Source organism: Amyelois transitella, chromosome 19 (assembly GCF_032362555.1).
Source record: "Amyelois transitella isolate CPQ chromosome 19, ilAmyTran1.1, whole genome shotgun sequence".
Classification (NCBI taxonomy): Eukaryota; Metazoa; Arthropoda; class Insecta; order Lepidoptera; family Pyralidae; genus Amyelois; species Amyelois transitella.
In genome coordinates, this window is record NC_083522.1 from 7,626,766 (window position 1) to 7,644,591 (window position 17,826).

Sequence of the window (17,826 nt, forward strand, 5' to 3'; positions counted from 1 at the left end):
TCTTCTAGATCTTGTTATAAGTTTGGTCAGTGTTACGAATAAGGCCTATCCGTAACAGTTGGTAAGTCTGGGAATATTTGAAAAGTTTGTTTCAGAGACAAATCCAATTGCCATTTTTAGAGTTCCGCACCCAAATGGTAAAACGGGACCCAATTCCTGAGTCTTCGCTGTCCATCCGTCTATTTATACGGAATTTAAATATTCAAATAAAACTAACCATAAAAAAATTAAATAATTATTTTGGGGCCGTAGGGTACAAAAAATGTGATAAAGATGATCGTTGATGAATTAATTTTCTTTTAAGCTACAGGTTGTCTGGAATAAATCGCCATAAGAAATAGAACTGAATATAGTTCTTTAAATTTTATATTGCTTTTTATTGTATTAAGCACTTTTTATGTTCAATAAAGAATTATTTATTTATTCATTCATTCACTTATTATGGTGTTATGGAACCATAGGGAAGGACTTTGACTCGCACTTAGCCGATATTTACACAAAATATCCAGAATTGAGCAAAATTTCTCGAATATTTCATAACATAGGCGACATTTTTAAGAAGATTAGAGTTTAATATTGTAAATTGTTTAATAAGAAAGCATTATTAATGAAATTGTTTTATTCAACGAGTTAACGTACACATATACAGTTTATATCCTTTACGGGTAGATAGAGCACGTAGTCGCAACATTCGAATTTATAATTAGAATATTGTCTGATTTATTAACCCATCGTCTGAAAGAAAATTGCAAAGTTTCCTTTCCCGCTATTAGCTTTCACTTAACGGCGAAACTGGCACATACAGCTTTTCTTTGCTACTACACCACGGAATATAATTTTAACTTATAAGACGTTTAAGACCGATCATAAAGATTATTCATATGATTTCAATCTCGATTCTTTCTCTAGACGGCTACTGTAATAAGACAGTAGTTCTTATCATATTAAAGAAATTTAAAGTAAATTTTGTAAATTGATCCAAGATTATGTTGAAGAAATAAAGTTGTGCGGTATAGCATTTAATGTCAGAAACGCAAGGTCGATAGTCCATTGAAACATTTTGCCTATGTTACGTATAATACGTTCAGAGTAGAATTTAAGCTTCTTTCTTCATAATATCATAAATGCGAAAATCTTTTTGTTACGCGTTTACGGGCCGCTCTTAATGATATTTTATATAGGTATGCAAAATTTTCCGATAACATTTATAAGCTAATTACTTTTAAAATTCCTTAGAGAACAGAAAAATTGAAGTTTTAGTTTAGTGTGAGCTTATCTGCAGCCAAATCATCTTGTAATAAATATAAATACTTAATTTATTGTAAGTATATACATATTTGTTAAAATTAATATTATTTCCTTGTTTCAGACGCCGTCTACATGCACCGCCGTTGCATCAAAACAATACTCAAAATGCCATAGTTCATAGTCCTATGAAGAAGTCCAAGTAATGAAATCAGTGATACAACTATGAATATAGACGAAAAAGTGTCTGGGCCCGGCGGGGCGTCCCAGAAAAACTGGACTCATTTGAATACTAGTGATGAATTGCCATTGGATATGCGGTTTAATCATGGTCATTTAGTGTCCATAACGGTGTATAGTGTGTTGATGGTGATATCGGCGACGGGGAACCTCACAGTGCTGTCACAGTTGATGAAGAGAAGGCGGGCGGGGCGCGCGAGCAGACTTGACGTACTGTTAATGCATTTAGCTGTAGCCGACCTTATGGTAAGATTTCACCGGTCTCTTGACCGATTTATAGGTATCTTATAAAATATTTTTAGTAAGTAAAATTGTAAGGTTAAAAAAGTTAGGCACAGGAATGTAGGAAAACGTACCGATCAATCAATTTATTTTTATTTGTCAGGTTACAAGAATGCCCGGTTAAAATGCGTTCTGCGCAAAAGACACAGGTTCGAATCCCACCTCGGCCATGTCCATGTACAGTCCAATGACTATTTTCAAAGTTATGTAGATAAGTTTGAATAATAACCGTTACGGTGACGGAATACTTCGTGAGTAAACAATGTGCGAAAATTAATTATTTTTAATTAATTTTGCCAACCATAAAGCTGGTGACCACTAACCGTTATTTTTAAAAATAGTTCCTCATAATTTTCATGCTTGTTTGAAACGCTGCATACAAGTACAAGTAATGGTCTTTTAAATTGCTTTTACATCATCAATTTTGCCGCCATTTTTCATTTCCTCCGTCTCGTAATGGACTTTGGGAAAGACATGTAAATTTTTTTGACATCGTCATTTGAGATAAAAGGTGAACATTTTTGTTTAATATACAGCAAACGACACCTAATAAAATTAAACTGTTTTTCTTCTAAAATGTGGTATTTTATCATAGTTTTTTTATTAGTGCCGTGTAATTCCCGGCACCAATAAAAAAAAGGACCACTCCATCTCGTTCCCACGGATGTCGTAAAAGGCCACTAAGGGATACCTCATAAACTTGGCATTCTTCTTTAAGGCATTGGGCTAGCAACTTGTCACTATTTGAATCTTAATTTTATCATAAAATCAAACGTGAACGTGGCCTATCAGTCTTTTCAAGGCTGTTGCCTCTGTCTATCCCGTAAGGGATGTACACATAATTATATGTATGTATGTTATCATAGTTGTTATAGTAGCTGTGGTTTATAGTTACGTTACTCGACTTAATTTATCGTCTTCCTCCTGGCGCTAGTCTCGGTTATATCTTCACCTCTCTGGAGAGGAGTCCGGGATGCGTCTGTCAGTGATCCTGGATTGGATTTTTACACGAAACGCCTCCAATCTGATCTCCACAACCTTTGCAGAGGAGCATACATACATACATATTATCACGGCTATGTCCCTTGCCGGGTAGATAGAGCCAACAGTCTTGCAGAGAAACCTTACTTTAAAGTCAAAAAAAGAATCTGAAATTTATCATCACTTACATGATGTAATTTAAAAGCCTGTTCTTAGGACTAAACTGCATGCAGTGCGTGTCCTCAGGTCACGTTCCTGATGATGCCTCTGGAGATCGCTTGGGCGGGCACCGTGCAGTGGCTGGCCGGAGACACCATGTGCAGGGTCATGATGTTCACCAGAACCTTCGGCCTCTACCTATCCAGCTTCGTGCTCATCTGCATATCTATAGATAGGTGAGTTCGTTTTTTGCCGTGTGGTTTCCGGCAGTTTAAACAGACCCTTTTACGATATCCATTGGGGAGAGATGGATTCTCCTAAGGGAATACGCATATTGATCAAGTGTAGCTTTTACCGTGATCCAATTTGGTTTGGTTCCACTGCAAAAGTTATAAAGGTCAGACGGGAGTTGCTTTGTGTAAAAACCTGACTTCCCTGATCCAGGAATATGGTCAATCGGGGGCAGGGCTTCTCTCCAGGAGGCGAGTTTATTAGTTTCATGTATACTACACTAGGATTTGGCTCTCGTGCGAATTCCCATGAATAAGTAGCGTGTGTTTGATCTAGGAATTAATTCTTCAATATCTGTCCTTGAAAGCGTAACGGAAAGACAGATGAGAATAATCTATCTATATTACAAAATCTAATATGTAGGTACCAAATTGAACAGGGTCGATGATCTTGAATTTATGTACTTTCTCAATAACAACAAGAATCTGTATTTATTCGGAATTCCCACTAGAACCACATCAGGAAAGGAAGGAGGGAGAAAGGAAGATTTATAAAAAAAATATGATTCAGATACCTAGCTCTCACGATGAAGATTTACCGGTATCTTGCAATAAATACATTATTGATTGAACCGAAGCGGGCACTAACGAATCCCTTGTTACATTTTCAATGTATCTTAACGCTACATTTTGAGGTGTTGTTATAATAGAAAATTTAAATCATTAATTTTTCAAACGTGAACCTCGAGCTCCTCTGCAGAGAGGTCAGGATGTAATTGAGATTAAACCAGGAGAAAGGCTCAAATATAATTTTGTAACTGATGATGGTAATGAAATGTAACTATTTATACACCTATCTACACTAATATTATAAAGAGGAAAACTTTGTTTGTTTGGTTGTAATGAATAGGCTCAAAAACTACTGGACCGATTTTAAAAATTCTTTCACCATTCGAAAGCTACATTATCCACGAGTAACATAGACTATATTTTATTTTGGAAAAAAATAGGGTTCCGTAATATATTTGAATTTTTCGGACACAAACTGAAAAAAATCAACCAAAAAGTTACTTATTTTGCGTACGCTGCCTAAACTACAAAAGATAGAACCATAAAATGTTTAAATTAACTGTAGATCTTATAAATATCTACAAAAAAGTCCGCGACACACTATACCTATCTACTCGTATGTCGAGTGAGGCACAACAACCACATTTTTATTTAAAATCTTGAATTTTTTTTGGACTACATTTAAACGCGTTTTTTTTACTCATGCTATTAATCCTTATCAAAATAAATAATTTCATCAATAAGTACAGTTTATGTAGATAATATTTGGTCTTTGAATGATTAAAATTGGACGTTTGGTTTTGAAGTTGTGGTGAAATTAAAATATTACGATTTCTGCTGCACGGCCCGGGACTGCAGGCAGAAGTGACACTTTTGCCGGGAGCAAGACTTAGTTAGCCGCTTTGCGGGCTTAGGCGGTCCTTTAGTTAGTTCTAATAGAGATATATTTAGTATAGGCTGTGCATCCGTGCGAAGCCGGGGCGGGTCGCTAGTTTTAAGTAAAGAAACACTAAAATTTTTCCTTTCAAAATTTCTACAATATACTTTTTTATGTATGTTATATATGTACATATGTATGAAACGCTGAAAAAGACCAACAAAGCATTGCCACATTCATTCGTTTTAACTATGAAAAGGTTCAGAATAAATATTACGACCAAATTTTGATTTATTTTGTAAAAATGAAATAAGTACTAAGTACATTTCACTCATTCCCTAGGCTGCTATTTAAAAGCGTTTATATAATGTAAATATATTTTTAGTGTTCCATATCACAAACGGGATTCAAAACAGTCGTTAAGGTATCACAGCTACGGCAAAGCTGTGGGCAAATGCTAGTCTTTTGTAAAATTTAAAAGCTTCTACTCACATCTCCATTTAATCCACTTATCGGGTTTTCCGTAGCTGAGAGAATTCCGAGAAATCATCTTTTTATGTAAAGGTTGACTGGAAGAGATTTCATTAGTGATAAATCCGCCTTTGTACCATCTCTGCCTGTTTTGTATGTTTTACTCTTATGGTGCAAAAAAGAGTTTTATCTATGCTCTTATACACTTTCCAAAAGAAAGAAAAAAATTATGCCATTTTCAGATGTCTCCAATTTTTACCACTGGTATGATTAAATGGTAATAACAGTTAAACAGATATTAATTTTTTTAACTAGGCTCCAGTATTTTCAAGACTGTTCGCTATATCTTCCCCATAAGGAAAAGCATAACCTTCTACTTACACTTCAAAGGTTTTTTTCCACAGACTGTTGAGAGTTCTATTTTAATTAGAGAAATATTCTAATTGTGTATTAACTAAGTATGTGTTTTTACTATTCGAGTAGGTACATATTACTAATGTTAGGGAAAAAGCATGCTTTTTATCAAAAATCGTAAAGTTTGACTTTCATTCTCGATTATGTTGTCTTTCAAATATACCTGAAATTTTCAAGCAGCAAAAATGTTCAAAATATTTTTGCTGCTTATGCAGGTAAAATTTGATATGATTGAGAGTTTTGATTGTGAAAATGTTGTAGATATTTTGAAAGGATGACAATACAACCTTAATTTGTTTCCTTATAGGTGCATATTAATTCGAAATGTAATTAATTCGTAATAATTCATGTTAGTAAGTAAAATATAATTCCGACTGTACATCGAGCGAAAAGTATGCTTAATCTAATTTTAATTTGTTCTTCCCGGAAACTACTCCCCAATTTGGAACAAGAAACCCGTAATCTCAATTTACTCAAACTCTCAAAAAGTGATCAGATATTAAACGGGTTTGGACTAGAAGCTGTGGCAATACTAAATTGATTAATGTTAAATTCATCAAATTTGGAAGTTCCTTTATTATCTTAAGTGGAATGTCCAATAACAACTAAAAAAATATTGTTTGAAAGTAATTTTGTAAAATAATGTAATTGCTTGAGGATCTTAGGACTTGATGCTTCAAATCATATCGGAGACGTCCTAGCGAAAGGTCATGTCACGAGAACTCTAAACCTATGAATGAAATAAACTATATTTTTAAACCACTTAATAAAAATATTTGTCAACATTCCTATTACATAATCCGTAAGTTAATCTATGATATTATTTTGGTATTTTGGTAGAGCTGATAAGCATGTCAGCGAAGACATATTTTTAATATTGTTCTCAATATTTTCAAAACACATTAAAAAATAATTTTATCAATCTATATTTTAAATAGCCAACCCTTTGAAGATAAAATAAATAGACTCATTCAATTTGTGAATCATTTGCATTAAGTTTTCACATTTCTTTTCAGTTATCCATTATTCAAATAAATACAATGGTTCAACATAATATATATATTTTAAAATAAATGCTACTCGACCTCCATCGTAAAGCCGTACTGCTGATAAAGCAAAACGTGACATTTCAGTCTTTTCAGGACTTTTGGCTCTGTTTGGCGCAAGAGTTATAGACGTGGCTGTATGTATATACTCGACCCCTAGATGATATTTTGCATTGAGGCATGAAAAGTAGACAGTAGCAATACGGCGCTATGAAATAAATCTCAAAATATTGTTGACAAATAATAAATTTGTGACTCAAAGTATGATGTGTAGTTTAAGGACAACCCGCCGAAGCACGATGGTAGAGAATGCAGCTGGGAATACGCAAATATGAAAGAGAGAAATCGTAAAAGACTACTACAAGAAGCCACATTCACCTAGTACAGCTTTGCCATGATCTAATATGGATAAGGGCTCACTGCAAAGGTTGAGAAGGTCAAAAAGGAGTCGCTTCGTGTTAAAATTTGACTTACACAATTCAGGGTAACAGGCGTGAAGCAGTTTTTATGGCGCGAAAAACAATCGCTGTCCCGTTTCTTGTCATAATAAAATACGATGCCATGCTACGAGGGTGAGAAGGTCATGATCATAGGCGCAATCTGGGCTCCCGTCCAAAGCGATGTAGATGTAAGTGAAACTAAGGTAAAAGCTCCTAATACGGCGGTAGTCAAAATCGCTTCCAATTACGGTGGTATTTATATTTCTTAGTTTTATTCCTGTTCTATTCAGTGTAAGTACATCATAACGCAAATGTGTTATTCTAAATTTATTACGGCACGACTTAACTGACATTTGCAACTACAACACATTGGCAACACAACAAAATCAATCAGTTTGTGTCACGGCATCGACGGGACAGGTGTTTTCATACAAACGCGGAACAACAAAAGTAAGCACACTAATATTTACAAAGGCAATTTTTCGTATTAATAGGCCGTTCAAGTTTGTTTATGAATAACTTATAGCATTTCCCTACTTTTAAATTTTTAAATTAAATAGCTTGTTTCACGTTTGTAACTCAGTTTTTACCCAAAAAATAAGAAATAAAATACCGCCGTAATAGGATACGAATTTTATAGACTAATCCTAACTCGGTGGTATAACTCCGTAATAGGAAAAATACTGATAAAATTTAATTGTTTATAACTTTCAAATTATTAAGTTTTTGAATTAGTTAAAAGTTCAATTGAAATAATTATTAATCTCATAAATTAATAACCATATTCTGAGGTATGTGTTCTCAATTAGAAATCTAGTTAAATAATAAAACTGTTGAGTACAAAATGTTAGTTTCTTAGGAGGGGTAAAAATTGAGAGGTGTGTTTTAATTTATCACAAATAATATCCTGTGTATAACTTTAACTTCAGTTTTACACATCTTAGCCACAAAATAGTTGTCGTTTGATTAAAAATTTACACTCTTTTGTTAATCGGAATTTTGATGGGTCAGAATTAGGATTATTAAAAACACGAGTAGTTTTCCTAATACGGTGGTAGTTATTTCCAGGTAACTCTGTATTAGGTAATATGGTTTCCTATTATGGCTTTATTAATTAAACAGAAAATCACAAGATTTAAGGGTTTCGTAAATAAATAAAAAAATCGTCTTTTTTCTGATTCTTATTTTTTATAAATGTTTTTTTTTTTTTTGTAAAATCAAAAACATTGAAATAATTAAATATTTTAATATCAATTAATGCAATCTACGTAATTGTTCTTTTCATTTTTTCATAGCTCAATTCAGGCAGCAGTGGCAGCCGGCAGCATTGACGCAAGTTTTAAAAGAGTTTTAAACTTTATTTTCATTATTTTATAGACCAGTAATCGCTCGAAAAAATAAAACTGTTGGTGGCTGATGCGGCGTCGGTTGCTGACGACAGCCAGCAGTTTTGAAGCGAAGCTAGTCTAGTAGCGAACGTTTAAAATTCTTCCGAAGCTGTAAATGCTCTTCGGGCTGCTGTCGACCACTGTAACTGCAGCCTGAATTGACCCTAAACTTTACTTAGGTATCTTATATTAAGTTCACTTACCATTACTAAAGTGATTATTTTTTAATATGTAAAACTTTTAGTTACAGTTTACTTTCCTCTGCGGAGTGTTAGTTTTTGAAAGACTGATGTAATAAATATTTCATTATTGTTACTTTTTGTTCCTCTACGAAGTGTTGATTTTTGAAAGATTTAAGATGATTGTTATTGTTCGTCGTTATTTCTTAGCCAAAGTAACTAATTGTAATAAAAAATAAAACTTAATTCCTAAATGAACCTGCATTTTTTTATGTTGTTAAATCCGTGAAAGCTGTACACACGCGTGTAGAAAACACTAAATAATAATATATACATATATATACTTCAAATAAATAATATACTTTAAATTCAAAGTCGTCTTTAATTTCATTAAAGTGAAATAATGTAATTAAATAGTCAATGAACGAAAAACTTACAATAAAGGTACTTACACATTTCTATTATTGTTATACATATTATTTGTACGGAACCTAAATTAATGTACTTCCTGACCCTCCGTATTAGGAGCCGTCTACCGCAGTAATAGGCTCTGACCAAAAGCATACCTCCGTATTAGGGAAAATCGACCTGCCTTTTTAAATATTTTTTTTAAATAAGAAATCGCATGAAAGGATACTTAGACTCAACAGCAATACAAAATTTAAATTCCATTTTAGATAATAATTTTGTTTGGAACCTTTAAAAATACTTACTTATGCTTATTTTTGCTTCTTACTTTCAAATGTTGCGAAATACCTCCGTAATAGGTGCTTTTACCTTAATGCCAGGATGAAAAAAAAAGAAATAATGGTTAAAATGTAATATACATATTATATATTATTACTATATTTGGGCCCAAAAAAAAATAGTCGTAGCGATTGTCTACGCCGTAGCACCTAACTTAGCCGTAGCACTGTCGTAGCGGTTAAAGACAAAGAATAACTATGCTTCGTCATTAACCTCACAAAAGTCGAAAGATCCTTAAAGTTATGTGTGTTCTCTGTCTTATTTTAACTTGAGACAGAGAAAGCGATAAAGGTGGGCGTTATTGTATAGAAATCAGAGACCATGGCGAATTATTTTGGTCCTAAAATTACTTTTTAAAAGCGTTGACCTTTGTATTAAGCTCAGTCAATTAATAATTTTAACCAATGGACTTGTTGTAACTTGCTAGTTAATTTACAAAAGAGCCCATAAAATGTTGAGTACCATAAAAGTAGGTCCTGTTTTGCATTAGTTATAGTCAGTTTGTCATTAAAACACAGAAGCATCTGTTTATTCATATCCGTACTAATATTAGATATAAGTTTATTTGTTTGTATGTTACCTCTTCCAGGGTTATCTTCTTGAAATATCACGTATATATAAATAAGGGTCTAGAGAAGCCCAAACCTTTAAATAAAAGGAAATAGTTGAAAACTATAGTTTTCGTGGGAGTTGCAAATAACCTGGTGGCGCTAAACTCGTCGCTTTTTGTAGGTGGCATTTATTTTGTTGCTTTTTGTAGGTTGCAGGTAATAGCTAGTTAACTTACAATTTATGCCTGAAAATTTGCTACCTTAAAATCGATATTCTTAATATTAAGTGACAACTATGTATTATTGGTTCTTTTTTTTATTTTCAACTAAGTATCCTAACCGATTCGAATTTCACTTACTAGCCGTACAAGCGTTTTCAATCATTTTCATTCTAAAACTTAACTTCACACATATGTGTCTGTCAGGCCATGTTCCCATGGGATTATATCCCGGTAATGCCCGGCTACAGAATTTCATCAGGACCCTCTTTGTGTTTCCACTGAAAAGATAACAAACACATTTATAATTACTGAGAAGTGGACCGGCTTGTCTGTTACAATAAATGACTTGTATTTTATGATGAGTATTCTCTTTTGTTAAAATATAATTCTTAGTATTTTTAACAAAGGCATTTAAGTACAAAGAAAATTTTAATAACTTTATGTCTTATTGTATTTTGAGTATTTATTTATAAATAATTCGGGTAATAAACGCGCACGTGCCGTATCTTAATTTTGAACCGAACTTTTTTCTATAGATGCGATCAAACCTTTCTTAAAATTTTTTTTAGGTATTTGTCTTTATCTAAGATTAATAAGTTATATTTAATAAATGGACACACGATAGCTAAGCAAGAAGATATTAGACCAATATCCACCGTAATATACCTACTACCTGGTTGACCGAGCGCTGTACAGTGGACGTCAAAAAAATAACAAAAAGTGAAAACAAAAAAAGAAGAATCGAAACCTGGAACTTCGAAGATTGACGAAGATTTTTGGGTGAAAACAGTTCTTCCACTATTATAAAGCTACTACAAAAATGCTTATAGGCATATGTGTTTTGAAGTAAATTAGATTTCTGACAAATGAATCAAAATTTATAAAGTAATCCGGGGGAAAAGCGGCTCCGAAAACCTTTTCTTGCGTACGCTGGCCACACTGTTGATTATACAAAGAACGACTTACTACGAACTGAAAATATATAATATTAGTTGCATACATACACATGTACATACATAAATACATAAAATCACGCCTCTTTTCCGGAGGGGTAGGCAGAGACTACATCTCATCAGAGAATAATGTTAGCTGATCTATAAAATAGTACGTGACACACAAAAAATCGAGCTATTTTGTAAAAAAATCGAGCTATTTTCACTCCATAATAAATATTTAGAACATTCTGATTTTCCACTTAGACGATATTAAATTTCATTATATTTTTCATTTAGGTACAACAATTAATTGTGTTCTTTATAAGATTCTTGTGTATAATTTTCTTCATGTAAACAATTTTCTGAGATTGTTGTTTTTTTTTTGTCAAAAACGTCTGAATGTAGAAGAGCAAAATAAAATTACATTACGGTAGAAAGAAAAAAAAATAAAGTTTCGTTGAGCGGCTTACATACATACCATCACGCCTGTTTCCCATTGGGGTAGGCAGAGACTATAGATTTCCACTTACTACGATTCTTACAGACCATTACGGGTACTCCTAACATTCCCTTGAGACGAGCGACTTTCTCATTACAAACAGGGGTCATTGAAATTGTAAATCCTTGAAAAATGGAAGTGTGATTTTATTGTGTACTAGCGGACCCGACAGACTTCGTTCTGTCAAAAAGATTTGTAATATGACAGTTTTTTGTTCCTATCTATTAGACCTACATGCTTAGACAACAGTGCACTTTATATATTAGCAATAAAGCTCAAATTGACTGTACGTATTAGTTAGAAAACGTTTGTATGGGATAAAGAAAAGGACTGTTTTTAAGGGTTGCAAGGCAATTATTTGGTATTTTTTCGCCGTAAAAACCATCCTTGAGCTTCGACGAATATTAAGAAAAAGAATTGGCCAAATTGGTCCAGGCGTTCTTGAGTTATGCGCTTACCAACACATTTAGCGATTCATTTTTATATATAAGATTTATTTTTTCCAGTGGTACAAAAGGGTCTACTTTATTCGTTGTATTTGAATCTCAATTATAACATTAAGCCAAACAGCTGAACGTGGCCTCATCAGCCTTTTTTAAGACTGTTGACTCTGTCTACGCCGTAATAGATAAAGACGTGATTTATGAGATAAGCAAATCCAACAGTCTCGAAAATATTCGATGCCCACTTAATTTATATTGACAATGACAGATAGCTAGCCCATCGCATTTATGAAGAAACTCAAATGATATATGAGAACTTTCCCATCGATGGTCTATTGCTACGTATATTCTGCACGGGAAGATATTTAGCTGGCACATAATATTTCTTATTCTCTACTACCAGTATCAAAATAAATACCATGCGTAGTGTATTTTTTATAGGTACTTTATCTATCAATTAAAAGAAATGTTTTGTAATTTTTTTCTATATTTATTTTTCTGTGCAATAAAGAGTTAACAATCAAACAAACAAAAAAAATATCCTAATTGTAATATTTGAATTCATTTCAAACATGATTGGTGCCGTGTAGTTCCCAGCACCAATACAAAAAAGAATAGGACCACTCCATCTGTTTCCCATGGATGTCGTAAAAGGCGACTAAGGGATAGGCTTACAAACTTGGGATTCTTTTTTAGGCGATGGGCCAGCAACCTGTCACTAGTTGAATCTCAATTCTGTCATTAAGCCAAATAGTTGAACGTGGCCATTTAGTCTTTCAAGACTCTGTCTACCCCGCAAGGGATATAGACGTGACCATATGTATGTATGTATAACAAACATGATCATTATTTAAACATTGTAAAATTAATGTATCTTCAAATTAATGATGCCATAATTTAGCAAATATTAATTAGTGACATACTGTTTGAAGAGATTCTTATTTATATTTAACTACAATACTTAATTGGAAACGTAGCTTTATTACGTACCTAGTTAAATATATATTTTACAAGTATATTTTTTATTCGTATACATTTTTTTTAAATATCTACACTAACAAGATTAAGTTTAAGAAGATTCTTAAGTACTTTCATAGCGAAAGATAACGTGGAATAGTTTTAGATATTTAAATGGGTTAGACCTTATGGCGCGGGGATTGCCTTCACGACCATAGCTTATCATACAGCATTTAAAAAATAAAATAATACTAGCTGGTGTCCGCGACTCCGTCCGTCTTAAATCCCAATTAATTGAAACTTATTTATATTTTTAAAATTTCTTAGCTATGTTACCGTTTTATATAGGTATATGTAATTTGTATTGTGCAACCTTATCTGTTTTGTTCAGAGTATGTCATAACTGGCCAGTTACAAAAAAAGCAAAATAATTTTTATAAGTGTGCATTTGATTTTGTTTTCCAATGTTATATCTAGTACAAATCAAATTGTTTAAACATTATTGTATTTATAAGTTCAGCGGTTTATTTAAAGTTAAACCAAAGTGCAGTTTTACTTCATCCCCAGTTTATTTCCATATCTAAGTTTTACTTTTTATAGAGTGCTTTACTGTTTAACAGTTACTGCAAAGTACCTATATCCATTTTATTTCCCTTTAATTAATATCAAAAATATAAGTACAAAAAAATATAATATAGATATTACAAAACAAAAACTACAGGTAGTCTTATACTAACCTAAAATATTTAGGTTGGTACAAAAATACATATCTAGGTCAGATTTTAAGACTTATTGAAAGAGCTTTGTTTCTTTGTAATAATAAGGTAATAAATGTAACTGTGACAAAAGGCAGAAAAACATGAAATAAATCCCTTGAGGCTGGTATGGGCCAATTACTGTGCAATGAGATTCTTTCGACTTATTTCGCAAATGTGCGATACATTTTTGTTAATTTTGAAAATAGGAATGATATTTTTCCTTTTTGTTTATACATACATACCTACATAAGTACTAGTTTTTTATTGGATCTCTGTTCCAAAATTTATCAAATTGATCCATTAGTTTATTCGTTAAAAACAAAAATACAAATCTCTTTTAAACTCTTTTTCTTAAAAGTAATATGGATATAGGTCGCCGATCCATATATTACTATCAACGCATCTTCCCTAGGACCATCAAAGCAATACCTAAGTGAAGATTTGGCATTATTCCCACGGAAACAGAAAGTTAGTCTTCCCATAAGTTAGAAATATATTCCAAGTAAATCTTTTTTTGTTGACTGAAACAGTCGATTCAGTATGTAAAAGAAAAATTTACAATTTAGACATTTGGCTTTTAATGTCCTTTAAATAGTCTACGGGTACGCCAAAAGTTTCTATAAATTCCCTCGGGAAAAAATTAACGTGATTTTATTTTACGCGGGCAGCATACTACAATGCTCTTTTAAAAAACACAATTAAAAAAAAAAATTTTCTCAAACTCACTTTAACTTCACAGGTACTACGCGATCCTGAAGCCCTTGAACGTGACGTGGGAGGCTCGGGTGCGGCGCGCGCTCACCATCGCCTGGGCGGGCGCGGGGCTCGCCAGTCTGCCGCAGAGCTTCATATTCCACCAGGAGGAGCATCCTGAGGTCAAAGGGTCAGTACACTTAAACTTTAAGCACCAGATTGCACATAGCTCAACTTATCTTACGGTTATACGACCCAAATGAGTGGATAGGTGCGCTGCTCTCGCGCTTGCTTTTCCTAACAGTCTGTTAGTCACCTTTTACGACATCCATGGGAAAGATATAGAGTGCTCCTAGTCTAAAGTGCCGAGAATCATACGGCACCAATCCTCTCTTATATATTACAAGTTATAACTTGTACTTCTACCAAAATATATTTCGGTAGCACAAAAGAGATACCAGAAAGAAAAGGCCACTTTACCAAAAGAAAAGGAAAATTATATCGAGTGTTGACTGGATAAGCAACAGACACATCTTGTCGAACTTCAATACACTTAGAAATCAAGTGATTTGTAGGACGAAACGTATTACGTTTTTGTATTTTCCGAACAATATTTGAGGCAAAGGAATTTATGCTATACGTATGTATAGCTAGATAGAGATACCAAAAGTAGGTTTACCGTGGTAGGCGTGTGGTACCTACCAATATGTTTCTAGTTGTTAACGATGGTGGAAGTAGAGCATAACTTTCATGGGTATGGTTCATGGTTTCATAAATGTCTTGTAAAATACCATTTTTTTTAAATAGTACAGCTGAAATCAAGTGAAAGCTACAGGTCATAATGTCCTAGTATGTCACGGAGTTCAAAGGGAGGACTCCAGGTATTATCTCGGATAAACCCCAAAACTTATAAACCTCCTGGCAAGTAAAATATTCCGGATTTTTTTAAATCTCATTCATATATTCATATAGTCCATAGAATAAAAATTGAGATTGACAATTTCCTCTTGGATTCACTGATCGCTGTGTTTTTCACAGTGCATAGCGAAATAATTACTGCCGACCTCTTTCAAGATGTTCTAAAGATAACAAGCAATAATCAACTTTTAAATCCAGGATTAACAATCTACATAGTTAACAAACTTCAATCCAATCATGTCCTCAAAAAACTACCTTCAACCTGGATCGTGGTCAAAGGCAGTCGACGGGCTCCTTCGAGGTCGAGGGCACAACCGAGGCACATTAATGAATGAGGAGAATGATGATGACTTAGCATCTATTTAATTTTTCTTGTGTTAGTTCAGATTTACATTTCTACCTCTTTGGAGAGGATACTACCATCTGACTTTCGCAACCTTTGCAGGGGAATCTAACCCGTATTCGACAATAGTTACTCCTCCTCCTCCTGCACGTTCTCACGATGTTTTCCCTCACCGAAGGAGCCTCCGTTAGTACACAAACTAATAAACTGTTTGTCTATCGACACTCAAATGTGACTGATGATAATTTAGCATCTGTCCGATTTTATTTTTTCAACACATTAAAAACAAATTAGTGCCCAAAAATAAATAAGTCCAAAATCCATCAGTTAAGTAACAAAACAAAGTCTTAGCATCTGTGACCTCTTTAGTTTATGACAGTTCTCCTTCTTTTGTTTATTTAAGATGTAATTTGGCGAAAGTGAAAATACACATGCTCTAGGCAGTTTAATAGAGTGGCTCTCCACCGGTGTTGCCGTGCTATTACAAACAGTAGGCAATAAATGGACTTTTTGTTAACACGTAAACATACATTTGGGGAGAAATTAAATGATTTCGGTAGATTGAGTTCCTATTATACGTATAAACGTAGTGATAATAATATACTCTTTGGAAGATATAGATCGCACGTTTGGGGGAAAAATTTTGTAATTATTTTAAAAAAAATATTTAAATTATGAATTACAATGTATGACAGGCTCACTTCGTCTTTACTATTCATACATACTTAGCCTTTAACACCCATGGACCGTTTTAATAGTAAAATTATTTATTTGAAAGAATTCAAACAAACAATCAAAGTAACAATCTAAACCTCTAATTGATTTTAATATACATTACAATAAAAATTGTAGCTAAAGTGAATAATATTGCAAAAATAAAACCACATCTCGTTGCCTGTAAACCCTTTATGTAATGTATGTAAGTATTCGGGTCTACAAGATAAAAATGCGCATTGGCATTTTCACATATATCGAATTTTATAGCAAGCAATTTGAAAACGGAATGTGTCTGGTAAACCTCGATAAAACATTCAGAAATTGGTGAAAAAGACAAAGTATTAAACGCGAAATGAAGGCTGGAATTCAGTTTTATTATACCTACATACATTTTTTATAATATAACACAAGCTGTCACGGCAAACGTTTTATCTACCTACGTGTACCTTTCATCCCAATAAAACTATAGTTACCGTAGGGTTTGTGAAAATCCTGTTTTTTAGTAGCAGGCGCTAAATTCGCGCGGGCGAAACTGTGGGTAAAAACTAGTTACTAGATACGTATGAAAGAGAGAGTCTATCAACATACTCTGTTTTTAAGATCTGTGTTTCCAGTATGCAGTTTAGTTTTATAGGTATATATAATGAATTAAATTCATACTCCCGAAACGAAGACATTAACTCAATTCTCCGCAGTTACCTTTTATTCGTACATAAATCTAAAACATAACACTAGATAGCGCCATCTTTATATAAATTAAACTTATTTTTTAACCGAAGGAACAAAACCGTCCACCGAGAAATCAGTAAACTTTGTCGTCATAGACAGAGTCACCGTAATGAACGTCGCAGCCATCCATTTGATCATAGCAAATTCAATTATTACTCTAATGAATTCCTTTAAGACCGCCTGTGTTGAATGATGCTCGTCCCATGTACAGTTAACAGCAAAGTAACGTCACCTCCTTATGCTTTTGGCTTATACATATAATTAGAGGGTCACATTACTTCGTCATTGACTGTACGAGTAAGTTACGTACTCGTACGTAAACTCGTACAAAGATGAAAACCACGACTCTATCCCGAAGGGGACCACAGAGAACAGAGACTACATCTTTTCACTGCCTACTTGTTTCGCTTCATCCACACTCGAAACAAGATTATAAGTATAACCTACTACTCCGGGTAGGCAGAGACAACATCTCTCCATCCACAAGGAAAATTCAAAGACCAATATTTCACTTACAATTAGTATTTTATAAGAACGAAAATAAAGTATAGCGGGGAAAAACCCAATCAAGATTTTTGTTTGCATAAATTCTTAATTGATTTCGGATTAAACGATACATTTTTTTAACATTAGAATATTTGCTTAATAAAAACATTTCAACAATATTACCAACATTATAATACTCTAAATTTAAACGCTTTTATCTGTTTTATCTTCAAGTTATTGTATTTTCTGAATAGATTATTGCTTAAGTATGTGCATAAACTTATTACATGAAATAAACAGTATATTG

The 17,826-nt window shown here is 33.3% G+C and overlaps 1 protein-coding gene across 3 annotated transcripts in view; it reads left to right on the forward strand.

Moving 5' to 3' along the window:
• The window catches only part of LOC106132746 (adipokinetic hormone/corazonin-related peptide receptor variant I), a 69,681-nt gene that overhangs the window by 42,970 nt on the left and 8,885 nt on the right, over positions 1 to 17,826 (forward strand). For all 3 annotated transcript variants that reach the window (XM_060949653.1, XM_060949652.1, XM_060949654.1), the window contains exons 2-4: positions 1,370 to 1,731; positions 2,995 to 3,143; positions 14,373 to 14,516. In XM_060949653.1, the coding sequence (XP_060805636.1) occupies positions 1,471 to 1,731; positions 2,995 to 3,143; positions 14,373 to 14,516 (554 nt within the window). In that variant the 5' untranslated portion in view covers positions 1,370 to 1,470. The remainder of the gene's footprint in view (positions 1 to 1,369; positions 1,732 to 2,994; positions 3,144 to 14,372; positions 14,517 to 17,826) is intronic.